At 40.6% G+C, this 27848-nt stretch overlaps 1 protein-coding gene across 9 annotated transcripts; it reads right to left on the minus strand.

The window, feature by feature from the left end:
* Positions 1-1495: 1495 nt before the first annotated feature.
* Positions 1496-27432, minus strand: LOC131685711 (AP-2 complex subunit beta). Of its 9 annotated transcripts, none has more exons than XM_058969606.1 (6): positions 27360-27432; positions 16454-16586; positions 16218-16388; positions 14489-14515; positions 4261-4446; positions 1496-4189 (listed from the first exon to the last, which is right to left on the minus strand). In XM_058969606.1, the coding sequence occupies exons 2-6, from the start codon at positions 16559-16561 to the stop codon at positions 1856-1858; spliced, it is 2826 nt and encodes a 941-aa protein (XP_058825589.1). In that variant the 5' UTR covers positions 16562-16586; positions 27360-27432; the 3' UTR covers positions 1496-1855. The 9 variants fall into 9 exon arrangements, with proteins under 9 accessions (XP_058825589.1, XP_058825591.1, XP_058825586.1 ...); XM_058969608.1 differs by lacking the exon at positions 27360-27432 and adding an exon at positions 27201-27352; XM_058969603.1 differs by lacking the exon at positions 27360-27432 and adding an exon at positions 27110-27347.
* Between the last annotated feature and the right edge of the window lie 416 nt (positions 27433-27848).

The raw sequence follows: 27848 nt of genomic DNA on the forward strand, positions 1-27848 counted from the left end.
AATAGATTTTTAGAAATCCTGCCATGTTAATTATTGTACTATCTTTTCGGGTATTTTTCCTTCTTTTTAACATGAACTGTTCTTTTGAATTTAATTTAATTTAATTAAATAAAAAATCAATTAAAGCAGTTTTCAGCCATCAATTCATGATATTATATGCACCAGCTCATTAATAACGCCATGGGTTACTACAATGACCTTAGCGATTTGATCTCGTGCTTCGGCCTTTTGTAGTTCGGCCTTTTGTAATTCGGCCTTTTGTGATTCGGCCTTTTGTGATTCGGCCTTATGTAATTCGGCCTTTTGTGGTTTTCGGCTTTTAGAGATTTCGGCCTTTTGTGATTCGGCCTTTTGTGCTTCGGCCTTATGTGATTCGGCCTTTCGTAGTACTCCCGCAGTGCGTTATGGTCATACCCATGACCACGCACGTAGCTTGTCTTGAGTGTTTATTGCAACTTTGAAGGCAAACCTTGCTTAAGCCTATTGGTAGAGCGAAACTTCAATACACCCATCAGAGTAAACTCTGCACTCTAGCTCGTAACATCTGATATTGGTCCAATACAACTTGTGAACGCACCATCTGTTGTGGATTGTAAGGCGGCGTGCGATTCAGTGAAATGAAACGAACTGTGGTATATAATGCTTGAACATGGTTTTCTGATAAAGCTTATTAGTACGACGTTGGATGCGTCAAAATCGAGCCCGAAAATAGCCAGAGAAACATCCGACTCGTTTGAGACGTTAGGTGGTTTGAAACAGGGCGATGCATTTTCTAGGCCATTGTTCAGCATAGCACTCGAAGGCGCGATACGAAAATTTGATGTGCAATGGAATAGAACCATCACCGCGAGATCTAAAAAGGTTCTTGACTTCGTGGACGACATTGACATCATTGGCGTTGATCGCACAGCAGTAGAAGAGGGTTTTATGTCTTTCAGAAGATAGATTACGAGAATACGACTTGCTATAAAATCTGACAAGACAAAGTATACGGTAACAGGTATCGAGCGAGGCAGTTTGAACAACGTTGGTTCCGAGGTGGAATTCGACGGGGTAAGGTACGAGGCTAAAGTCAAATAGCCTACAGATACACACACAACGCTTTACGAATCCCTGATACATGTTGCTCTGAACGATACTCGGCAGCACAATGGAAATGGAGAATGTGTCCCGTGTGTATAGGGAATCCCATAGAACATGGTACAGTTATGCTTATAGCGGCAGTATATCAAATATACAAAAATGGTGACAATCGAGATGTTGATAAAACACGGCAGACTACATGTAGTGCGAATGCCGGAAGAGAGTCCAGCTCGATGCCTTCAACATAGAATTGGGGAGCAAGATGTCTTCAACATATGATTTGGAACGACAACGCGGACCTCAGGAAGAATGCGAGTCCGAAAGATAAAACTGAACCAGCTGTTATTAAAGTCCCATCCTATTCTTTCACGTATAAAATTACCTGGAAGTCATCGTGACAAGTGAAAGATCGTTGACTAACCCAACTTACGGATTATACTCGTATTTATGTTCACTTTGTGTGTTAGTAAATTATATTATCTAACAATATTTATGCATAATTGTTCAACTAACAACCCAACGCGAATATTTACTCTTACTCGGCCCTAGTGGGCCACTTGTTCAATACTTCAATTATTCATAGGTTAATATGGTACATCATCCGGATGCATAAAGTTGTGTGTCTTAGTTTTGGTAAATATTCAGTTATGCGTTACGTCGATCCAAATTACTTCTCAGAATCAGTAGAAATGCTCGCACCTAACATGAGAACGGATGCGTTCAATTAATATTTGCTTCTGCGTATTCTAAACCAAGCGTATAATCGTGGCGCTTAAGGTGACCGAATGATCTGTTCGTAGGCGGCAAAAATTATTGCCGCTACTTCGACCGAACGCGTTTTTAAGCTGAGCGTCGCGTCTGGACTTCCCGGGGAAAGTTTCAGCTCCAGCAAAACCCAAATGTTGTTGGTTAGCTTAAGTGACTGGTACAGCATGTCCTGGCCTTCAACATTTCGCTTGGCAATGGTAAATACACTGTTGGCGGTCATTTTCGCAGCAACCGTGTCCGCTGTTCCACTTATTCCATGTAGATTGTATTGAATCTCGTTCGCGGCGGGGATTTCCTTCCAGGTCGTTAGGAAAACTCGCTTGTCTAGTTGCCCGTCCTCGACGAACAGGGCATTGCCGTGAATTAGACAGGCAAAGTAAAAGATGTCTACGTTGTTCTTGATGGCGACCTGAAGGTTGTTGAGGGGTTCCATCCGTTGAACAGGTCCAGTGGTTGCAAGTGGAAGAGAAGCTTCAGCCGTTTGGGACGGTTGAAGGGGGGCCACTTGAAGTGGTGCTGAAGGTACCAATCCAAAACTGTTTTTGTTCAGTTGAATCGCAAAACCGGTCATTGCCTGCATTGCTTTGTTAGTGAAGGTCATATCCATGTAGATTTGCCCGGATCGACGGGAGAAAGTACCTTGAATTTCGAGACCTTTACCCTTATCTGCCGGTAGCCAGCATATTTTCGGGATCTGAATCATGTTAGATGTGGCTGCTGGCCCAATGCCGAAGATATCACCCAACAGACCACCAGCACCGCCAGTAGCCGCAGCTGAAGCAGTATTGTTCGTAGCTTCAGCAGCAGTGGGACCTCCTCCCAGTAGAATATCCAGCCCGCCACCGAGAAGATCAACATTACTAGTGTTTGCTGCCGGAACGGATGGTGGAGCTGGAGCACCAATGTCCATCGAAAGCAGATCGCCGATTAGAGATTCTTGATTCGGAATAACTGTCGCCTCCTGGACGGCGTCTTCACCAGCAGCAGAAGTGGAACGATTGGGGAGACTCTTACGTACTCCTGCACCTCGGCCTTCAACGAATGCCGTCGGTGGTTTGTGATAAACGCTAGCCAGGGAGCTGATGTGACAAATTAGCTCATCGAGCAGAGTCGGTTCCAGTAGATCGGTTTCCTCCGAGATTAGTGGTTTATCGGCCAGGACAACTTCTTTAGCAGCTGCCGGGTCAGTGGACAACAGACGCCAGTAGATGAAACCACGATCACGGAGATCGGGATTGTCGGAATCCTGGGTGGCCAGCGAGAGGACATGCTGTACCAGCTCCTGCGTATCGGCCGGACGTTTTAGGAACAGCTTGACCACTGCGGTCAATAATTGTAGTTGGACTTGAGCGTTTTCATCCTGGAAGCCTTCCAGGAAGCTATCGAGCAGCTCATCCGCATTGTCAATACGTTCAGCGTATTCGCCTATGATCCATACCATGGAAGCTCTTGCTTCCGGTTCATCCAAAGTGTCCAAATTCTCACACAGTGTACTAATAATGCTTTCATACTTGTTCGGGTACTTACGGAAGATATCCTTGATGACAACGATTGCCTCTTGAACAACGTAGTTCACCTTAGTCTGAATAAGATCAAGCAGTGTAGAAACGCAACGTTCGGCAGAAGGTTCCACCTTGATGGCACAACGTCCGATTGCACGAACCGCCTTACGAACAAAGTCTACATCAACTTCGGTAGCGTATTCCTTTAGTTCGCTCAACACTTGAGCGATGTTACTTTGATTAGCCAATCGAATCATAATGTCCAACTTTTCAAGCTTTACGTAGATCGGATCGTTGTACTTAACAAAGAACACTTTCATCTCGTGCTTCAGAATATCTGGTCGCTTCTGCACAATTAGATTAATATTCCTTAGTGCAACATATTGAACCTCTGGTTCGGAACTCAACAGCGTCACCAGAGGTGGTGCTAGTTTCTTCGTTAGCATGGCGCAAAAATCACTATCAGAAGCTAAAATCTCCAACAATTTCATAAGAACCTTGATTGCACTCAGCACAACGGCTGCATTGGCATGAGCCAAGCGAGGAGTGATACGTTCGCAGATCGATTGGGCTTCCCGTTCATCCTTGGGCGTATAGTTGGCCAATGAGTCAAGAATAAAAACTTGTCCCCACTCGGTACACTCGTTCAGCGCCGTTAGCAGCTTGTTGATGGTTGCTGAATTCATCTCCACCAGGGGTTGCCCGTTTGCTGAAGCCTCATTGATTTCGCTCAGAGCGGCTACGGCATTTGCCACCACCATCGGGTTTGAATCCGACAGCAGATCCTTCAGCTGGTCCAAGAAGCCCTGATCCTCCACCTGGAATGGGGAAACGTTCTGGGAATAAGTGAAGACATTTAAGAATCTTACGTTAAGCCACAGTATTATTGTAGGTTGGGAACTCTTACCATCGAACTGGAGATGTCGTACAGCTTGGCCACGCAGACGGCCGCTGTCTTGCGGACATAGGGGTCTTCGTCCTTCAGACACTTGCGCAACGGTTCGCACAGATACTCGGTGATTTTGTCCACCCGGATGCAGCCCATCGTACGAACGGCAAGCGCTCGAATCAACGGGTTCGTGTCCTCGCAGTCCTGAAATGGGGTGGAAAATTGAAAGACGTTATAAGCCGGAGATGCAGGATTGTAAAAGCGTAATTTGTTTTCTATTGAGGCCCATCAAAGCTACATCACAATTGCTACTGTTTAATTTTTATAACGGAAAGAAAAAAATGCCGAAAACGAGGAAACCTCAAGGCTAAAATCGATCAAATTTTCGCCATGCTAAAAAATGCACTGCATTTCTAAACACTACCAACACATGCGGTGGCTAAACAACCGTACATTCCAAATTTTCCATCTAAATTTGAAACAGACAAAAGCGTCAATCATTTGATATATTGTTTGCGGCAGTTATAAATCATTAATATAAGCATACAAAATGTCCGTCCATTGATTTAATCCAAAATTGAGGGTAGTTTTTGAAAGGAACGAAAATAGTAAAAATAGCTTATCTTTTATGAAGCAGAGATAGAGCGAAAATACCTAAAACACTTATTTCGGATATTGCATTTCGCCGAAAAATTGGCAAAGTTTTAAATACACTTTTGAAGATTAGTGCATTTTTACAAGAATTTTGGTGTCCGTCTAAGTAAGGTGAATTGGAGTTTTGTTTTATTTGACAAAGCTCGATGAGTGAGCTTAATGGAGTTAATAAATTATTATTGAAGTTGGGTTTAAGGGAGACCGGTCGTCTGGAAAGCCGAAAAAGAGTATTTTTACGTAATTAAAGCAGAACGGCTCATTTTTCCTTTCATATAAATGCGGGTTATGAATAATTACTATCTAGTGGCCAGAAAAGGATATCTTTTCATGGCAAGGGTTCTGACAAAAGTTTTATTTGGTCGCAGTTGGCCTGCAAACTGATGATGTAGCAAGGAACTCTTAACTGCGGACTCACAAGCTTTTCATCACAAACAAAACCATGGGCTCGAAGCAATTATGGTTGCCACCCCTCCGGGTTTGACCCGGAGATTCCGGTTTTTGAGGGCGATCTTCAAACCTACGTGTTTTACGCCAATTTCTCCGGGACCGGTGAAACAGATAATTTAAACTGTTAGTATTATTTTTTTTTCAAACTGTTTAAAAAGTGAAAGTAGTGCTATTGTCACCCATAGGGTTAAGAGCTATTTGCTCGACTAACCCTTTATTTTAAGGTGGCCAAGATACCAAGAACTGTTTCGAAATTCATATGAAAAACAAAACATTTTGTTCGTCATTTTAGAAAAATATTCCATCGCTCGCTAAAATTGATTATTTTACATCCCACAAATCCGCTCAAAATGGTATGAAAACTTAAATTTCTTCAATTTCACCAAATCACGTCACTGTTACTGATGCTAATATGCAGCTGCTGCTTGATAGTATGGCGGTTGTCTAAGTCAACCGGCCGGGTCAACATCTAACGATTTATTCTTGTGTTAACGTTTGCTGCTCCCTTGGTGGTCCTTGGATATTGGCTACGAAGATGAGCTTTGCTCCTATGCTGGGATCTCCCTACCGACTGAGACAAAAACTGAATTCTTCGCTCCCTACAAAGAATCCTGGAAGACACCGCCGTGTGATTCCCAGGCATTGCTGATATCCTGCTTTTCTGCTCTTCCTGTTAGTTGTGTTGGAGGGCAATGTGCGCGTTCGGCCTGTCCTCCACAGCGAGAGAGGCTGGTGCATTTGTATTATTTGCGATTAACCGGAGAAGTGAAATTCTATACCAAACAAAACCTACAAAACCGTTACAATGTGAAAAATTTACAACGTAATGTGAACGACTCTGAATAGCGGTGCGCATTTTACGTTGCAAATGCGAGTTTATTATGGTAATATATCAATCAACCAGCGCTGAATTGATACCCTGTCTAATTTCAGAAGGAATGAATGAGGGCATATTTATCACTTTTAACTCATTGAGTAATAAAAAGCGATAAATGTCGAGCAATCGTTTTGATTTACATTTGTTTGATTTCAGCAAATACTCATATGTTCCTTGAGTTTACTACCAGGCCAAGGTCTCCGGGTCAAAGCCTTTTCCAGAGGTGGTAACCCTAGAAGCAATATAAGCAAGAGAGTCTGGAGAGATGTATACTATCTCTTTACAAAGGTCCAGTAAAGTTCTGACCAGGGAGGTGCTACAGTGGAAACGCTACAATAAGGTGGATTTCGTCGAGAAGGATTCCACTTTTCGCAACTGTCCGCAATTTCGCTCAATCTGAAAAGACGACTCAGGACGTTGCACAGATAGCACGATGTTGGCAAAAATGGCCGCTGAGGTAGACCAACCCAGCGTGCGGCGGATAATGGTGGAAAATCCAAAAAAGTACGCAAGTTGATTCGAATGCCGTCGGAATAATTTTGCCTTTTTTATGAATGTGAAATAATGTACATTTTCAATGTGGCTAAATAAACTCGACTATCAGCGCCATCGTAGAGGGATACTCCGGATGGCCAGTCTTTGTGTACGCCGCACATCGTCTTCGATGGTACTCAGCAAGCAAGTGTAAGAGTCTACCTCGAAGTCGACGACTTCTTGCAGGTTTTCTGCTTAACATAACTTTAGTAGGCCTTCCCTCTCCTAGGTTGACGGGTTTGACGGTATTGCAAACATCTTCAAGCATATTTGAGCAGACAACTGCTTTAAGATGGTTATTGCATTACGCCTCGATAGTGGTGCATCGAGGAGACCGAGAGGGCTTATGGGCCTTTTTTATGTTTTGTGTTATTTCATACTCTGCACCAGCCCAAACTAACAGTCAGCTAAGAGCATGTGCACACTGGCGTGGCCGATTGGCGGGTCGCCGTGGATTGACTTTTTCTGTGGGTTGTGTTTGCAGACATTGTTCAAGAGCTTAACGGCTGTCTTTTTGAGCACGGCTCGCAGTGGGAAAACAAAAAACAGTTGAACCCTAATAGTTCAATGTGTTTGAGCTGTCAATGTGTTATCCCTATTAGTTGTGTTGTGTTGTAATAATTGTAGTTTTTAGTACTAGTGTAAAATTGTTATGTGCTAGTCGTATGTCTATCTGTGTATGTGTTCGTCTGAGTATTTGTGACATATGGGTCAGGGAATGGATGCAGAACTGGCTTATATGATAGAATAGTGGGTAATCCTTCTTTGGATCACTTTTTACCGGTGTTCAATTCGTGCATTCGATTCGACTCTTTCGGATTGGATAAATGAAGGTACGATTAATTTACCGACGCACATCAATCATCCATTCCCGGTCAGCATAGCATGAGAAACTTTTAATGTAATGCAATTGTCGTTAATAGTAAATATATATCATTTTCTGGCATTTAGACGATTCCAAGGTAGTTTTATTGCATGTTACATGTGTGTTGTTCAAAAAATACTCAATAATAATACTAGCTCTTCTCTTTATTTCTTCTTCTTAAAAATACGTTTATTTGGGCCCAAATGCTGTAGCTTAACGAGGCCGATAATTCATTTTTTTTATATATTACATGTCACATGTTAGTGGGGGAAGGGAAAGCCGTATTTAGGGGCGGCTTGCTCCCCTCTTATGTAAGTAAAGGAAAAAAGGTAGGAAGTGGGATACATATTGTATAATTGACATCGTCGTTTGGTGATTGATCATTGTGGCGGATATGCACACTTTGTTGTAGTGTTGTAGTTTCCAGCCTGTAATCGCAGGGGCGAGGGGAGGGTCGATATTTCGGATAATTATTGGCACTCTATATCATCTGCATGTGCGGTATGTCATGATGTTCTGGATAGACGGTTATCAAAAAGGGTATGCACGGAAGACTCGTGAAGCAATGCCATATTGTAGATACGGGGATAGGTTGGTGAGATTCTACTGTCAATGAGAGAGGGTAAAATGTATTAAACTTGAACATCAATGGTTTTCAAAAAGATATAGATAAGAAAAATATAGGGGTGGTCACGGCTTGCCAGGACGTCCCGGAATGGCACATAGGGTGATCTACCTCGGGCCCGAAGGGAATCTATTAGTTGGGACCTGGCAACACAGTGCTCTGCGCACAGCCAAACAACATGCTCGATGTCGTGATAGCCGTTTTCACAAACACAATGATTACTTTCAGCAAGCCCTATACGACGGAGATGCGCGTCAAACGAGTAATGGTTGAACATGATCCTTGACATCGTACGAATAAAGTCCCGGTTCACATCCAACCCCTTAAACCAAGCATTCGTTGATACCTTCGGGATAATGGAATGTAGCCACCGTCCCAGATGCCCAACTCTTCTCTTTATTTCATTTTGTTTTATTTATTTTCGCTCTCATGCGTCTCATTCCTCTGATGACCGCTCCGAATTCATTCATCAATAAAGGGTAACATTGCTGCCAACAATGACTATTCGCTACCATCAGACGTCGCCAGGTTTTAGAAGAATTGAGATGTACTCTCATACTCAATTGAATCAGATAAGTAGGAACAACCAACAAACTGCAAGTAGCATATTACACATGTCTTATTTTAACACATTAAATATTATTTGTATTAACTTATTATTTACAGGTAATACACATATCTCAACACCCAACATTTCCCATACACACGTAAACATTCAAACACGAAAATATACAAATGCTCGACAGGTGACTGGGCCAAGTGCATTCATTCGTAGTATCTATCATTTCGATGATCGCCTCGATTCTATGAAACCAGTGCACAATTAAGCTGACATAAGCTAGTCTCGTCTGGTGAATGCATGTAACCTGGAAGCCCCAGACACGACAGGACGAGACGGACAGATGACGGACTGGACTCGACGGGGCCTAGTTCAGAGTTTTAGGCATTCTTCAATGCACGGCTAGCGACCTCAAAAAAAGAAGTCCGCTTCAGGATGTTGATTACAATATGCCTCGATAGTGGTGTATCGAGGAGGCCGGGAGGGCTGATATGAGCCTTTTTCTGTTCTATACCTTTCCTCTATTTACCCTCTCATAGTCGACAATCAACCAGTAACAAATAGATAATTGAGAAAGGATGTGCTATGTGTGGTGGTTGGATATTCAGGTATTGGTAGAGTTTGCAGTACTAATGTATGTCTTTCATGTGACGATCATAAATTCAGCTGTATCTTGTACCTATCTAATCTATTACGTCTCTCATATATTGTCCTTTATTTTTTCTTTTCGAGTCCTATACTGCTATTCTACACCGGCCTTCAGCTGGGTCAGCAAAGATGGTGATGGTGAACGTCTTAACACTCACATTCTCAAACGCGGTCTCAAGCGGGAACCTACAAAAATGCCCTCGCGCGCGATTACGAATCGATCACGTCCGGAAGTCTATCCTTGATCCTAGAAGCCTAGGTACAGGCCTTCAGCTGGACCAATTAAGAAAATACGCTCATACCTATTAGACAACACGTCTCATGGCGACCATATCGATATAAGGGATCCCACTCTCTGCCAGAATTCTAACCGCGCACCAAAAATTTAATATCAGACTCACGGTTCGCACGAGCATTCAAGAACACACGTTACAAAATCACGTCAGCGCACAAACGTTAGAGCCCCTCGCGATTTTCCAAGCAATCTACGCCCACGAATTCGCAAACATGATTACACCCCGGTGATGAGGTGAAAATCTCAGCATTCATAAAAATCTCATCTCAAGCGCCCACCTACAAACTCCCGCGCTCGCGCCATCATGAATCGGGATCGTCCGGAAGTCTCTATCCTCGGTACCAACAATCTGGACAAAACGTTCCACGGCGACATGACCGGAAACTCTAGTGATATGGGGTAACTCTCTCCCTGTCAGAATGTGATCCGTACACCGAAAACTAAAGATCAGAATGACAGTTCGCGAATATATAAAAAGCCGCAGGGTTTCAAAATCGAATTTATACACGCGAAGTCACATACACGCGAGCACACGCGACAAACACGTCAACATACGAACGCTTAAGCCCTTCACGATCATCTACGCACACCTATGCCCGCGATCGCGTAAACTTGATAACACTCCGGCAATTGTGTGAACGTTTTAGTACTTACGAAGTTACAAACGCGGTCTCAAACGCGAACCCGCAAACGCGCGCGATCATGAATCGGTCACGTCCGGAAATCTTTAGTTGGACCAATAAAAAAATAAAGCTCATATCCAGTAGACCACGCGTTCTACGACGACATGATTGGGAACTCTAATGATATGGAAGAACCCACTTCCTTCTGGAATCTGAACCGTGCACAAAAAATTAGGTATCAAATTCACGGTCCGCGCGCGGTCATTCTAGAACACACGCGAATATGCGAAAGGCACACGGTTATGAAATAGAATTTATACACGCGAAGTTACACGTTAGCACATGCGACATACAAACGCACACGCGATCGTACACGTTAACGTACAAATGTTCGAGCCCTTCGCGATGATACACGCGATCGCGAGTCCCTGCGCCCGCACATACCTGAACCGTACAATCATATCACATTCAGAATCACGGCCTGCTACAATTGGCCTAATGCAGTGTTTTAGTGGGCGACATTGCCTGTCTCGTCTGCAAATTGTAATATGTGATTCTGACGGGGAGCCCTTCCGAGAACCTAGCTCTACAGCTCCAGTAGGACAACTCTCGAAAAAAATAACTTTAGTTGGTCTTGATTCCTGCCTGCTTTGTTTTATTAGCCTCACGATTGATTGATTGAATTTATTGAAAGCGGCTTCAACCTAACCGGCCATTCGCCGTATGTGAAAATTAAAGCAGAATAAAATTGGCACAAGTCATAGATTTACATAATTTTGTTGTTACTGATCGATTCCATCAGGAGTGATTTTTCCGGGTCATTAAAGGTGTCCTGCTCGTTATAAAACGGGGGTGATCGAGAGCCGGTACTTCGTTGTTATGGGCCGCGGTTAATCTTCCCTTCATCTGGAGCAGATGACGGTTGAGGGTCCTCGCTTAGGCTGTATGTTTAATTTAAAGTTGGTGATAACCTTCCGAAGCATTCTTACCGGGTCTCTGCCCAGCTCGGTGATACATTGTCCGATAGAATTTCGGGGCAGTCATTTTGTGAGATACTTGCCTGGGTAAAATCCGGGCTCGCGCCGACAGCCGTCGGGGTGCATCTGGAGAATCCAGACGTCCCCAATCAAGGTCGGCACAGGAGGGTTGTTGGTTTTGTTTCGGCCTTTGACTGATGTTGGTTTTGATTGTTGATTGCTGCGTAGAAGGGGCTAATTAAGGTGCCGTAGTTTGTGGAGTGAGTTACTAGTTGTCGGTAAAGCCGCGGGAAACCTGGTTGGTGAGGGGCCCGCCTAATTTGGATTCGATTATATTTGGTCGTGGAGTCCAGCATCTCTGAGGAATGATAGTGCAGTCAGAAGGGTGTTTCTTATTTTTTGTATGTGGTCAGGTAGACTTCATCAGTGGCGAATAAAGTGAATGAAAACTATTTTTCTGTAAAGTCTCATTATGCCGGTGGAGGGAGTTTCGTTGGAGAGTGTCTCTCTAGCGGTTCGTCCGAGTGCAACAAGTTGATCAGCCTTTTCATTTCCTTTGACGCCGCACCGGGAACCCAACTATCTGTTGTCATAGAGTCGCAGTAAACCTCGATTTCTTGCACGAAAGGGTGTCTCCGTAAAGTAAGTACCACATCAACACTTCCTTTCTCATATCCCAAGCTATGGTAAAGATGGTCGTGGCCAGCAATGGTGGTTCTCAGCGAAATTCTCGCTTGGATTGGATCAATTGTTATTCCCAAACAATGCTCCTCAAGTAGTCTGGCTGGAAATGAGAGTCATCAGTCTGCAATCTACGAAGTATACCGTGCTTACGCAACGCAATGCAACTTTGGTTGCTAAGATAGTTTTGAAGAAAGAGTCCAAGATTTTCGTTAATTCCCCATCTTAGTAGTTGCCGGAACACTCCTTTGCACCAAACCGTCTTGTAAGCCTTGGCAATGTCTAACACTGTGATGTCTGCATGATGGTTCTCGGAGAGAGCCTGGCTGACTATGTTGCCTGTTCCGAGACGTTGCCTGAATACGAATTGTCGGTTTTCCAACAGACTGTTCTCCTCCAGAAAAGAGATCAGTTTTTTATTAACCATAAGCTTCATAACTTTTCCAATGCAAGTTGACAGGACGGAAATCTTTTGGCTTCCGTGTATTTTCACATTTTGTTGACATTGGTACGATCAGGGCAGTTTTCCAGCTCTCCGGCAATAAGCAGTCCCACACTTGGTTGAAACTGTTCAGTAATATTCGCTTAGCGAGCGGCGACAGATGCCGCAGGAACGATTAACCGCTACTATCTAGGTCCGCTGCTTATCCGTGGATTAATGTAAGAGTGTGTTTTAATTCGGAACCAGAGAAGGGTTTATTGAAGTCCTTCCCTTGGTCCGGAAGAAAAGTGATTGGGTGATACCAGATATCTCTTGCGATTGACGAAGGATGGGTTCTAGAGCGGTGTCAGTGGTTAACAAGGAGAAGTAATTTCCCATTTCGTTAGCGATCTTCAGTCGATCCATGGTTGTCATCCTGTTGATTTCCGGTGCGTCTTTTCTTGTCTTCGTCTTGGCGTTAGCTCTTTTTCAGCATTTGGCGATCGGTACGCCGGCCGAGATGCCATCTAAGAACTCAGTCCAGCTTTTCTTCTTAGCTTCCTTCGAATCAGTTCCAATAACAAAGGGTAAGACATTGAAGGCACTGGGACCCACTATGAATTTGGGAAGACTCTTGTCCCAGATTAAAATAGCCTAGAAACGTGTAGGGAGGCATTAATACGACTTCCGGTTTTATGCCGCTCAAATATTCACGTCGCGAGTATAATTGATAACTTTTAGTTGTACTCTCAGTTTATTTCCCCAAAATTATGTATCGCTTTTCCCTTTTATCATTCAATTTCTTCAAACAGTGACATTTCTCGTTACACATCGTAAAGAATTTCACTAGAACGTTTTTCGGACACTTAATCCTGGGGAAGTCGCGCAACTTGCTCACTGAATTCACTGAATCATCTGGTGACCTAGTGTTCAAGTGTTCAAATATTCCGAAATTCTTAAAGCGCACGTAGATACCATAACAGTGTAATGAACATTTGCTCGTCAAATGGTCGGATGAGTCCGGTTTCTCATCTTGTTCAGTTCAGAAGCTAGAAATCGCTCCGCTGCTATAGCAGGGCATGCAATCAAATTTACCCGTGAGCCGCTTTGTCTATTTTAAAATCAAAAATCGATTCCTTCTATCTAGTGTGTGAAATGTGAACAAACAATGAGTGACAACGCAAAGCAAGTTTTTATGTCCGGATACGGCAAACTGTGATGACGAGTAACTAGATTGATCGAATATACTAAAAAAATCTCTATCGCCAAATAGAATTACTTTTTTGTCGAATTAACCTTACCCCCTTAACCAAATATGCGAGTATGTGAATCGGTCGACTGCAATAAAAATTATATCACAGCAAGCAAAAAGCTCAAACATCATCATCATCAAAGTTTGTATGTTGCTTTAGTCAACCTATTTTTTTATTAGGTTTAGGTGCTACTACAAATCAAACAGCAACCGGTGAAAAGCTAACAAACTAGTAGTGCAAGGCGTGTCTTTCAATAGTCGTGAATATTTTTCTCTCTATTAAGACTATTAATAATCATTTACTGAAAAAAAATAAATTCCATGCAACTTCTATTCTACAAGCTAAGTGATTTTCCAATTCTCAACATATCAGTAATGTTCTAATTGACGGGTTGGTTAATAACAAATCCTAACAAATTTCATTTCAAAATTATGTACACGGCCCTGGTTTATCTGTATTTACAGCGAAGCCCAACAAGCTTACGGACGAAGTAGAAATTTCCGCTGACATTATATCAGCCTAGATTGCGTTAATAGTGGACACAGAACGAACTCGCTTTGAAAGCACTTGAAATCAGATCTAACGATTCGGATAATTTGAGCCAAATTTGATACTTAGAATTTTAACACTAACATCAAAACCAAAGACCAAAAATAAACTGAGGGACAAAACACTAACACGTTCGACTACAAAAAGGATAAGAGGTTTGAACTCAGCAGAAGTAAAGAAAAAAAAAGTGCTAAAAAAGTTGCTGCAATAGTTGGTTGTTTTGGCTTTTGATCATTACCTTAACGAGTTGAGAATGTGGCAAATCCTTACACAGTTTACATGAGTTATTATAATTTGTATTTTATTGGTTCATATTAATAGTAAGATGTGAGATAGCAGAAAGAATGGCAAAGACAATGGAAGGAATAAGTCTGATAAAATGAAAATGAAAAGGAAATAGAAGCAGTATAATCGGACAAATGTTGAGAATAAAGGTAAGAACACTATTCTATCTGGAACCGAATAACACGTGTTGGGTGCTGGATTGAAAAAGTTCGGTGAGGAAACAAGTAATGTTACACAAAGTCTAGACTGACAAGAAGCTAATTCACATTTTACTGCCAAGCGAACAACAGCCGTTGATTGGAGGTAAAATTTGGTTTGTAGGTTTGGTACGCACATTCAACGGACAGGGCTCGCTTCGCTACACAATCAGTTCAATCCGGGCGGTTATCGGAATCGTATCTCAGTCTACCGACCAGTTTATCTATCATTATCTATTCCACCAAAAAACATTATTTACGAGTACGGTTACAGAGGCTTACTGACGATGAATCAATTCGTTTGAAATTTTCAAAGTTACTGTTGGAAATTATCTCAAAATTGAGAAATTATTCAGGCAACTGATATAGATCAGTAAGTAAAAATGTATATACGCTCATCTGCACGGTTTACTCAAAAATAGCATATGATTCCTTCTTTGAAACATGCGCAGTTCTTTGAATCTGTATTAGTAGCGAAATACACATTTTAATCAAAGATTTAGTGGGTTTCACAGCATTATATCTTCTTTTGAACATAAGCAGGTCTTTTGAATTTAAATTGTCTCGAAAGCGTACCTGCAATCTCTCCGATTGATAGGTTTGCTCAAACATTTGAAGATTGCAATCTGAACTAAAATAAACACAATCACTCACTAATATAATGTTGTTCTATAGTAGATAGTATGGAAATATTGGGCGCAGTGGATCGCCTCCTACAAAAAAAGGGTGGATACACGTTTTTCACATGTCATGTGTGATGTCATTTTGAAACCCCAGACATGCGGTGTGTGGTGGCTTTGAAACAGCCGAACTTCGTTATGTTTCTTTTGCTGACCTATTAATTAAAACCAGTTTATTAGTGGCTTGTAATATAAACTAACATGAACAAATATTAGCTATACCGCAATTAAATTAGTATCAAACTGAGCCATTTTCACGATTGAGAATCACTTTCGAATATTACACTACTTAAAGCCTGTCACATCCGCAATCGTTAGTCAGACTGCTTGACGATCAATTAACGGAGCGAAGTCTCGTTGATCGTTAATTAATTTCAATAGAAAATCTAAATTGATTCGCGCTGACCCAAAGCGTCTCACGCCGCAGAAGATAGGTACCTATATTCATCAGTCATAGCCGCTGTAACGAATCTCATGCGACCGGCGGCGCATGGTGCTTGGTTTTACTTGGCACTTTGCCCGAGTTGTTTTTTTCTATTGAGATTAGAACATAGTTTTCTTGGGTAGAAAACTATCTTTTTTGTCACAAGCATAAAAATAATAAACCTTGACTTGGTGGTGATATGGTAGCGGCAAACTGAGCCAAAACGAGCTAAACTGGCTTGAAATTTCTAAGCAAAATATAGCGAGAAATAACCAACTAAAACAACAGATAGAATGATGACTGTGAACATGAACGTAATTCTCAATGGAAGCCAGAAGTGAGAAGTTGTGCGAAAAAAAACGTGAACATCGTGGTGCCTACCTTAACGAACGTGTTAACGGCCATAATTGCCATATCGGGTTGCGATTTGGCATAGTTCATCAGATACAGATAGACTAGCTTCTTCAGCTCCAGATTGTCTGTTTGCATGCAGTTGACGACGTCCGGAAACAGCGCGGACACATCCTTGCCAACCGTCATGCTGGCGATGACCTAGAAAAAAACAGAGGATGAGAAAAACTTGTTCCTCCGGTACCATTTCCGGTGCAAAGGTATACCTTCTTAACGGCTTCCTTTTTCTTCTCTTTCTTGTCATTGTTCAGCTCGGATTTAAGCTCGAAAATTTCACCCTTTTTGGTGGTAGTGAAATACTTGGAATCTGTCATCCCTGGAGAGTCAAATATGCGAAGTCTAAAAACAGAAAAAAAGCACAGGTTATAATCTAAACATTCACACACACAAGAGTTTCCAATATTGGCGATATCTACTGGATAGGTGCGATGGGAATCATTGTCATCAGTTTCGTAGATTACGAAACCTTATCAACACGCAAAAATGGTAACAGCTCCTCTGTTGTCACTAGCATATATATCACAGAAAGTATTCAAACGAAAATTTCGATCGACTGAAACAAGAACGACTAATGCTGGGAGCAGCACGGCTCCTACTGCGGGGAACATCAAGAGCACACTGCTAGTGAATGTGTGTGATGGCCTAGCTTGCGTGAGAATCACTGATGATTATTATTGTTTTGGTTATGCTGGGTCGGTAAAACATGAATGCAACTCACGATACGCAACTGCTGCAGTTTCGTTGGGTTCAATGAGAACGAAAAATAGAGATGTAGAGCGAGAGAGACGGAGCGTGCGTAGCATTTTCACGGTTACGCGAGGAGAGAAATGTGCGAGAAAATATGCATTGCTCAGGTTGTTTTAGTAGGCTGTTGTAGGGGGGTTTAGGAGGATATGGAAAATGCAATTTAAAATCACGTATGGTAATGAGCGTATTTCGATGCAGGGTTGATACATCGGTTTATTACTTTATGGTAATAAATTTTCAAGCTAATGTGCAATTATTTTAAATTTTAGGATAAAATTATATAAACGATCGTTAATTTTACAAAACGTGTTTTATGACGATTCAAGAAATGAAAAAAGATTAGATATAAAATACGGAAATATTTCATTCTGGGCATTTTATAACAAATGATACAGACAAATTAATCCAACCCTGCTTCCGTGTATACCAATTCAACTCTCTGTCCAGCCTTTTATGTGCTATTATGAAGAACGGCATTCGCAATATATTAGTAGCAATTAGTAGACAATTCCGTATCAACTTTTGAATAGGGCTAATAAGATTTGTAAACAAACTTTTGTTTTGCTGATTTCTCTTAATTTGTTATAATTTTAACACAGAAAACATTTGAAATTGATTCCATCACGGGTAAGGTTGTTGATTCATGTGTATTTTTCGGGAAATTCAACTCGGCAGCGGAATAATGAGCGAAATAAGTTTGTTTACAAAAATCTCATTAGCCCTTTTGAAGAATTAATATTGAATTGTGTCCTTGTAGCTTGTATAAGGGGTTATTTTATCGGATGAATAGATGGTTTTCCAATACCCCCAACTGCAACTTATCATCTGAACTACAATATATTTATTGGTTTTTAATTAGCTTAATTAGCAGGCGTTAGATAAGTGATTCGAAATCTATCTTTATCGACACCCACGCCTCGTGTTCATTCAGAAAAATTTAGTGTCAGCGAATGAACATACATATAGCACGAGCATTGTGCGTACCGGTAGGCTAAATATTGATTTTTTTACATTAGCGCGAATATCAAGTGACACACGGATTACCATACTATCCGACGAAACTAAGTGCCGGGATATTATCCGGGATATCACGAACGAAACCAAATCAGACTGTCCAAAGTAGCGAATGCCAATGCGGACAGCGGCATTAAACGCATTCATTTAAATGTGATTTTGAAAATTCAGATGGTCGCAGCATACGGTGTATTTATTAGAACAACTTTATGCAAAAAATCAGCATCCCTGAAACCTCGGAATATGAAAGAATGGGCTTTCCCCTTTCATTTGAAACTAAGATCAAAATGATCCGTCGGGGGGTCCAGAGCAACTTTTTTTTAAGTTTTTTTTCGTAATAATATTGCTTTTACTACTCGAACTAGTTCATATTTCTGTTCCTAGATGGTGCTTTAGACATTCAAATAACACTAAATGTGAGAATTTGATAGAAAATTTAATTGTCTACAAGTTTGTTGACAACTAAAAATTGATCTGAAATCACCTGGAAGTTGTTTGAGATTTTAACGAAGCAATATCTAAGATAGTTTCACACGAGGCCTAGTGGTTTGGAAATATATTTTCTCGCACTTATTTCACTGCCAAAAAAATAATTGGGTTTAGTGACATGAAAATATTTGACGGGATTCATTACAACTTCTTCGTTGACAATTCCTATTGACCTTCTGAAAATTAGGATGTTTGACAGAGACAGAAAACTATTTGTGCTTTTGGTTTAAGTTTGTAATCTTTCCCAATAGGTTCGAAGGAACTACCATTCATCGGAAGGTATTGCTTGGTTACAAGGGTTTGCTTACGTTTATGTTTTAGAAAGGACTATACTGCCCATAAACGCATAAGAGTCCCATGTGGATTTTTGTCGAAAATGAGTTATCCGTTGGATTGTATTCTGTATCACCACTGAATCACACTGCACAAATAAGATTACCGGGTTTGTTCAGAAAATATAAAAAAATACCAAAACATGGTTGTCCCATCCATTTGGCTCAATGGATGGGACAATCTTGAACAGCGTTTTTCTCGGCTTGCTGTTTTTCAACATGGGACTCTTATGCCGTTATGGGCAGTATACGTCGCATAATTTAGGTTATGATGGTTTAAGTCAGTTATTATAATTCTGTTCAAGACGAAATGTTGGGACACACAGTTTATAATTGAACTCAAACCACAGAAGTAACTGTCCAAATTAGTGGTTAGCGTGAAACGATTCATTCAAATTTTTTCCGCAAAGTATATTGTGACAGTTGGATTTTACGGCCATTTCCAATCAATTATGCGAGTAATCGTTAATTAATTGATCCTAGATTATGCGAAATGTATTACTTTTGAAAACAAAATATGATTTGAGTACAAGAAAAACCTTATATATATACACAAATCCACGAATAAAAAAATAATTATCTTGATCCAAAAACTCAAAATTTTTTATTCACTGTTTGTCACATTGAGTTAATTTTGAAAAAGATAATAAGCGTTTTTAACAAAGCATTGCAATGAAATTCGCGAAATATTGCAATGGTGTTACCAGTTTCATTGAGTTTGTTCAAATATAAAGGTTGAAGTTCAGGACAAGTGAATTTTATACGAAGCTGCTAACAAAATAGGAGGTTCATGCATGAATAGTTATCAGCCATCCCCGAGAACAATCGAAAACATGAAAAAGAAGGCATACATCATTGAAAGCTCATCAAGCTGTTTCTGCGGGAGGAATCACTCACCATCTTGGAAAAGAATATTAATATCATACTAGTTTGGTCAACACTTATCTAAGACTTTTCATCTCAAAAATATTAATGGTGCCCTGTATCAGGTGGAATATGGAATTACAATTTTCAGCCAAAAGATGAGACTTTCCAAGCTCTCAAATTCCGCTGAATGCACTGTTCAACTAAACACAGGTATTTGACAAATGAAAAAAGTGCGTGTGAATTGACTTACAAACCACTAGGGTTTCTGTGAAACTAACTTAGACTTCGTTAAAATATTAAACAACTTTTCCGGACAATTTCAAATCGGTTTTTAGTTGCTAACAAAGTTGTAGACAATTAAAATATCTATCAGATTCTCACTTTTAGTGTTGTTCGAATGTCTAAAGCACCATCTAGGGATAGAAATATGAACTAGTTCTATTGTAAAATCTATGTTTTCACAAAAAAAAAACTTAAAAAAAAAGTTGCTCTAGACCCCCCGACGGGTTATTTTGATGTTGGTTTCAAATGAAAGGGGAAAGCCCATTCATTCATATCCTGAAGTTTCAGAGATGCTGAATTTTTTTGCATAAAGTTGTTAATAAAAGACACTGTGAGCAAGCTTGACTCATTTTCGCGTAGAATTAAAAAAAACATTTCAAAGCCTAAACTGTATTTGTTAAGCGGTTTTCTGGGCTACCACTAGAATCAGGTATGTTTTGTAGGTATGAAGATTAATTTGTTTTTTTTGTCGTGACAACGACTAACGTTTAAATATACAAAACCCTTTTCAAAATTTCCGAAGGAATAGAAGGTCGAGTTTTTGAAAATTAGCAACATTCATTGTACTGAACGAAATTACACAATGTTTTCACCAGAGTTAGAAATTATCGAAGCTCTTGTTTGAGTAGACGATTGAAAATGAACCTGATGCGACTCGTGATGAATAAAAACAATTGAACTTTACGCTGACGTCACATATGGACTTGAGTCACAGACTAACATACAAAACACTATGAAGGAATTCCCTCAAAAAACATCGATCCGACGATTTTCCGCAAACCACTAGCTCCACCTTTTATTCACAATCCCAAACACTCATTTACTGGTGGGTTACCCCTCAGGTTTGGGAACAATTTTTTACTAGGGGTCTATCCCCCGTATGCTTGTTCATATGTCAGTGGCGCCATAATTTCAAATGTGGCCACAGTCCCAACAACAAATATTTTTAAAATGACCGTTAAAGCGGGCGAAGCTTTGTTTTTGAGTGTTATGTCTGTTAGTCTGTGCTTGAGTGTTCATTTTTAACAGTTTGCTTGTACTGTTTACATGGAATTAGAAAAATTCCATGCGATTTGCTTCGAGCTAATCTAGTCCATGTAAACAGTACAAGTGAACTGTCAAGCAAAGTGAGGTTAACTGTGCCTGTAAAGAACCTAATATGTATTATTCATTCAAAAATTCATGTTATTCGTTCAATTGAATATCGTCCAATAATATTCATTTCACTAATTATCTAAGTAAATGTTTTCAAATGTGGGTGAAACATATAAAATATCAATTATCATTGCTTAATTTGTGCCAAGGCCTACTTCCACGCGTTTGATTCATTGTTGAACGTTCACTTCGTGCAATAGTCGGAGTATAACAGCTTTTTTTCGAAAGTTGTCCTACTGGAGCTGTAGAGCTAGGTTCTCGGAAGGGCTCTTCGTCAGAATCACATACTACAATTTGAGGCAGGCGAATGGCGCTCACTAAAACACTGCTTTAGGCCAATTGTAGCGGGCCGTGATTCTGAATGTGATATTTATTGTACGGTTCAGGTATGCGCGGGTGTAGGGGCTTGCGATAGCGTGTACGTTAACGTGTTGATCGCGTGTGCGTTTGTATGTCGCGTGTGCTAACGTGTATCTAACTTCGCCATAAATGTATAAATTCTATTTTATAACCGTGTGCCTCTCGCATATTCGTGTGTGTTCTAGAATGATCGCGCGCGGACCGTGAATCTGATACTTATTTTTTCATGCACGGTTCAGATTCTAGAAGAAAGTGGGTTCTTTCATAACTAGAGCTCCCAGTCATATCGCAGTAGAACGTGTGGTCTAGTGGATATGAGCTTTATTTTTTGATTGGTCCAACTGGATGTATGGAACTAAGTTGCTAGAATGAAGAGTAAAGATTTCCGGACGTGACCGCGTTTGCAGGTTCGCTTTTGTAACTTCGTATGTACTAAAACGTTCACATAATTACCGGTGTGCTATCAAGTATGCGCGATCGCGGGAAAAGGTGTGCGTGGATGATCGCGAAGGGCTTGAGCGTTCGTATGTTGACGTGTTTGTCGCGTGTGCACGCGTGTATGTGACTTCGCTTGTATAAATTCGATTTTGAAACCCTGCGGCCATTCACATATTCACGGACCGTCATCAATTTAGTTTTCGGTGTACGGATCACATTCTGACAGGGAGCGAGTTACCCCATATCATTAGAGTTCCTGGTCATATTGCCATGGAACGTTTTGTCTAGTGGATATGCTAGTTATTTTTCGTAATTTTTCAATTTTATTTTTTTTATTAATGTGGCTAGACTGTTGGCACCGAGGATAGAGACTTCCGGACGATCCCGACTCATGTTGGCGCGAGCGCAGGAGTTTGTAGGATGAGGTCGCGTTGGTAAGTTTATAAATGCTGAGACGCAAACATGATTATCACCGGGGTGTAATCATGTTTGCGAGTTCGTGGGCGTAGGTTGCTTGGAAAATCGCGAGGGGCTCTAACGTTTGTACGCTGACGTGATTTTGTAACATATTTGCGTGTGTTCTTGAATGGTCGCGCGAACCGTGAGTCTGATATCAAATTTTCGGTGTGCGGTTAAAACTCTGGCAGAGATTGGGATCCCTTATATCGATAGGGTTCCCAGTCATGTCGCCATGAGACGTGTTGTCTAATAGGTATGAGTGTATTTTTTTAATTGGTTCAGCTGAAGGCATGGACCCAGGCTTCCGGGATCAAGGACAGACTTCCGGACGTGACCGATTCGTAATCGCGTGCGCGAAGGCATTTTTCTAGGTTCCCGCTTGAGACTGCGTTTTAGAATCTGTGAGTGTTAAGACGTTCACTACCACTATTTTTGCTGACCCAGCTGAAGGCGGGTGTAGCATGGCAGCATAGGACTCGAAAAGAAGAAATAAAAGACAATATAGGAGAGAAGTAATAGATTAGGCAGGTACAAGATAAAGCTGAAGATATGATCATCACATGAAAGACATACATTAGTACTTAAAACACTACTAACACTTGAATAGCCAACCACTACACATAGCACATCCTTTCTCAATTATATATTTGTTACTGGTTGGTTGTTGGTTATGAGCGGGTAAATAGAGGTTGCTATTGTTCCTGCTTATCCGATACAAACACAGCGTTACTTTCGTCTCAATACTGTCTGATCATCTAAGTAGTAATGGAGCGGAATTGTGGATGTTGTCAAATCGAAATCACCAGTAGCGACGTTTTTGAGTTTTTTTGCCAAGGTTTCTGCAACAATGGAATACGATTTCATATTCTTTGTGTAAAAATATCGTTGGAAGAGAGAATGGCGTGTTTCCACTCAAACATGTACTGGTTGTGTAACTCATGTAAAGCCCAAATGGAAACTATGAAATCTAACAAATTGAGCACTGTGGAAAAAGACACTAAACAGGCAATTGAATGTTTGAAATCAGAAGTCAACAAGTTGAATGAAAAGATCGATACACTGGTTGTCTCGGTTGAATCATATGACAAGCCCTCTCGTGCTGGTGAGCAAAAAGATACCGTAGATGAAAACCCGTTATCGTCAACGGCTTTCAGTTGCCATTCATCTGCTGAACTTAGGCACAGTCCCACATTCAAGCTTTTTATTTCAAATATTGCATTAGATGTTACGGATAATGAAGTATCCGAGATGGTGTGTGAATCATTACAGATGAACAACGTGATCTGTATTAAACGATTAGTGCCGTCTTGGAAGAATGCAGCCTGTTTGGATTTTGTTTCATTTAGAGTTGAAATAAATTTGCAACATCGAGCTGCTGCATTGATGCCTTCAAGCTGGCCGGATGGAATCAAATGTCGAGAGTTCAAGGATCTAAGGATAACACCGTGGCAGCCGATTCATAGAACCATTTAAGATTATTGTTACTATATAATTAACCCTGTTTTTAATTTTTGTTAGTTTGTGCTTCTGTGTTTCCGTTTGATTTATATAGTATAAGGAATCCACCATTGGAGCCATCGGGCCTGTTGGTGTTACATATATACAAATACAAATTTAGCTTCCGGGTTTCCTCTTGCGTTTCGTCAGCTTCGGCATCTAGCTCCGAACACCTACTCGGATAATCAAGGCAGTGAACTTCTGGGAGCCATTTAGTTGCCGTTTTCACGAACCGTTTGTCTTCCATCTCAATGAGTCATTTATTTCTCAGCCGTGGGTTTTCTTCGTTGCGTGAGTCATTGAGCTCCCAGTTTTGTCGCTCGAATAATCTATAAATCCTACTCAACGGGCCAACCAGTAGTTGGCGAGGTTATTCCGGCGATATCGGAAGGAGCATAGTTTCCGGTTCGCTGAAATCTCGACGACTCATCGCTAGTACTTCACAACACGACCTACTCGATCTAATCTCTGGCGGTAGATCTGGTCTGCTCACAGGCTTCGATCCAGCGATTCCAGATGATTTGTGGCGCCCGATACATTGGTGCCTCGACAAAAGATTAGTCCAAAGATTCGTCGATTATCACGCACAATAGCATAGTTTCGCTTATAGCGCTTTGAGTCGATTATACATTCTCCGATCGTGACTTTCGTCTGTTGCTGTCTTTCGGCTGGTAATCAACATCACCTGTTTTATGGCGGACAATCGTCTCCGTTTGCCTCTTCTAGTGATTCTCCGACTACTTGGAACACCACATCATCTGGGGAACTGACAATCGACACTCGGAATGCTCGTCGTAATTGTCAATCTCCCTTGTCTGTCTCGTAGATCAGTGTTTGGTTCTGAAAGTAGCTCTTTAGTATCCAGCAGTGGTACTCAGAAAGCCTCATGCTGTACAGCTAGCACTGTTGAAAGCATTCTTCACGTCTAAGATAACCAACATGCAATAGCCATATCATTTTCTCTGCAGCCGTTCGGATGGCATCCACTGTAGGCTTGTCTATAAGAAACCTCAAATTGCACGACAGGCCGTTTCCACGTTCCGTGAACCTGGTTAGCATGTTCAGGATTACTCTCTGTAAGTTATCCGACTGTACCAACAGATCCATACGCTCTGTCGCTTCCTGTTATCGGAGCATACTTAACATATCCGGGGTCTCCTGTATCACTATTTTCACATCCAAGCTTGAAGCTGGTCCTGGGTCTTTCTTCACTTTCATGGCTTTCTCCATTTCGATAAGCTGTTCATAGATAATCGAGCTTCTTAATAATCATCTTCCTAACTGTGCGGTAAAAGTAGCTATATCGTCGGTTCATGCTGGAGGAAAAGCCTTTCGATGATGACCTTCATCACCCCCATCCTGCAAGTGGCGCAGCTGAGCCATGGTATCTTTCTAGGAATCTCCTCGAGAATTCGCGTTGGCTATGAGGCGTTAGCTTGACAATTCACAGGTGGATCCTTCCTTCCACAAAAATTACAAGCACCGTTTATCATTAATCATATTCGTTTGAGGTTAGACGGGTTCGATGATTTTACTCTGACATCAAATTCACCCGAGAATGGCCAAGACAACAAAAATCAGATATCTCATGGGATGGGAAATTACGAATCAAATATCGGATGGTTTTAGACGATATGATGAAAGCGTGCTCTCAGACAATGCATAATATAATAGTGAGGGAGTGTAAATCCAAAACTATCATAATAGTGTTCAATGACGAAAAGCAAAGTTATATGAAATTTATTGTTTTATAAAACGTGACATTTTTTTGAAATTTTGGTTGTTAGAAAAGAATTGTTTGCGCTCTGATTTTTTCAGCAATTTTAAGGGTGTGAGGGGTAGTATTTAAAAAAAATTGTACTGGCCTTATTAGGTTCGTTCCTACCCCTAATTCTTGTTTATAACTCATTAAAGTAGAGTCTCCGTCATTCCTAAGCCGGGGAGCTACGGTTTATATCCTTTTCCAACTTTAACGCAGTAGATGGAATGAATTCAAAGGGAATACGCGCAAAGCCTTTGCTAAAAACCAGAATCGTAAGCTGATTTTTATTTAAAAAAACAAGCCTTATCAACTGGTCGAAATTACGTGATTATCTCCTACCGATAAACACCTCGTCCAAGTTTGGCGAAAATATTTATTGACTTCGGTGATAAGGTCGATAACCACACAAATAGCACAGACAGAAATAACACTCTAAAAAATTGAATTAGTGTGCAGCTACTTTTCCGTAGATTTGAAAATTATGTAGCCCGTAAAATGCTTAATTTCCAATATTTTGAAATAAAAAATTGAAAAAATGTATTTCAAATCTTGAGTTATATGGAAATTGAATGAATATATGTACTAACTCAGCATCGTGAAAACATTTTTTGAAAAGATTTCACCTACCTCACTCCGACTGTATCATGAGATTCCCAAACACTGCAATGGATGCCTTTTAGGTATTACTGGCAATCGAAGTCCACATGAGTACGTATAATATTATTGATATATTGATAATTTTTAAATCATATATTGCATTTACCATTAACAATATACAAATGTATGTGAATTGAGAAGAACGAATATCCATGGCACTAAAATCAATTTGTGTAATCTTCACCTTCTCTTTCTTCAACTGAGTTTGCAGCTGATTTTTGGAACACAGGACAACTGCATGGCAACCCCAGCAAAGTCAAGCATCAAAATTACAGCTAGTAAATGTTATGTTTTGATGTCAATATCAAACTTTAATCTTATTTTAATATCTGTTTATCTGTCAAATACGATATTCTATTTTGATCTCATTTTGCTTTGCCTACTACGAAACGAAAAGGGTTAAAAATTCTACCCATACTCCGGACAAAACAATAAAATATAATTTTCATTTATGACATCATACTTAGTAGTCTACAACACCGGTGCAGTCGGAGCTAACCTCATTCGAGCTTGAAAGTAATCAGTTTATCATTCTTTTTACACTACACCGGTGTCGCATAACGTAAAAACAAAAACGCTATTACGATACAGAAAAATGAAAGCTAGTACACTTCTGGCACTAAAAATTTCGCAGGGCTCTTAACACTCATAGGCTAGCTTAAGAGGTAATCGATATCACTAAAATTCAGCACCAAAAATTTAGACTAGAATGGTTTCGTTTGTAAGCAATTACATGTATACCGCCCTACTTAACAATAGAGGCTCCGTTATTGCTGATAACAAATTGCACCCACTGTGTTTACTTTTCAATCATAACCAAAGTAGACGATAATCATCACTGACGACGGTCCCACCATGATGATGTGGTTCGGCGATGAAAAATCGATTTCTTACACCAGCGCTTCCGCAGAGGGCAAATGTTTTTCAGGTTTTACACTGGATCCTCGGCGTAATTTCGTGTAACTTCAGTTTCTAACACTGCCACTGCACTTATGGAACTTGATGGAAATAACAATAACCATTTCTGTAAGGTGTTATCAACGAAAAACTTACTTTTTATCAAAGAAAAATACGCCCGTTAGCTTTCTTTTATGTCACCACTTTTTTTCATTTTTTGACAGATGAAACTACCGAGGGAATGGAAATCGGAATTACGCAGGGTGACCGAAAAAAATCTATCGCGATGGGCCGGTCTGATTGAAGTACTAGAATTGTATTGGAATTCGATGTAATGTACAACAAAATCATAATTAACGCTGTTACAGTACAGTAATTCTACAATTATTTACAGTAAGGTTCAATCAACTATAAATATGATCATATGTATTTGTTTTTGTGTTATGCTCTCGGTTATGCTACAATTTCTCTGTATGCATAGGGTAACCAGTCTGATTTGGACCCTGTTAATGTATTTGCCTCCTGCATTGCCAGGTTTCTGTGCATTTGTGTGGTTTGAAGCAACAATTACATTCCTTGGAGTGTGTATTGAGATTTAATATCATTACTTCATCTCTAATTGATTAAAATTATACAGAATCCACA

Source organism: Topomyia yanbarensis, chromosome 2 (assembly GCF_030247195.1).
Source record: "Topomyia yanbarensis strain Yona2022 chromosome 2, ASM3024719v1, whole genome shotgun sequence".
NCBI lineage: Eukaryota > Metazoa > Arthropoda > Insecta > Diptera > Culicidae > Topomyia > Topomyia yanbarensis.

Bases quoted from the DNA above. Each gene is read 5' to 3' on its own strand.
- LOC131685711 (XM_058969601.1), bottom strand. From the start codon at position 16,692: ATGACAATGATTCCCATCGCACCTATCCA. The intron at 16,587-16,663 runs GTAGATATCGCC...TTCTGTTTTTAG, and splicing joins ATTCCCATCGCACCTATCCA to ACTTCGCATATTTGACTCTC. The intron at 4,190-4,260 runs GTAAGAGTTCCC...ACTTATTCCCAG, and splicing joins ACGACATCTCCAGTTCGATG to AACGTTTCCCCATTCCAGGT.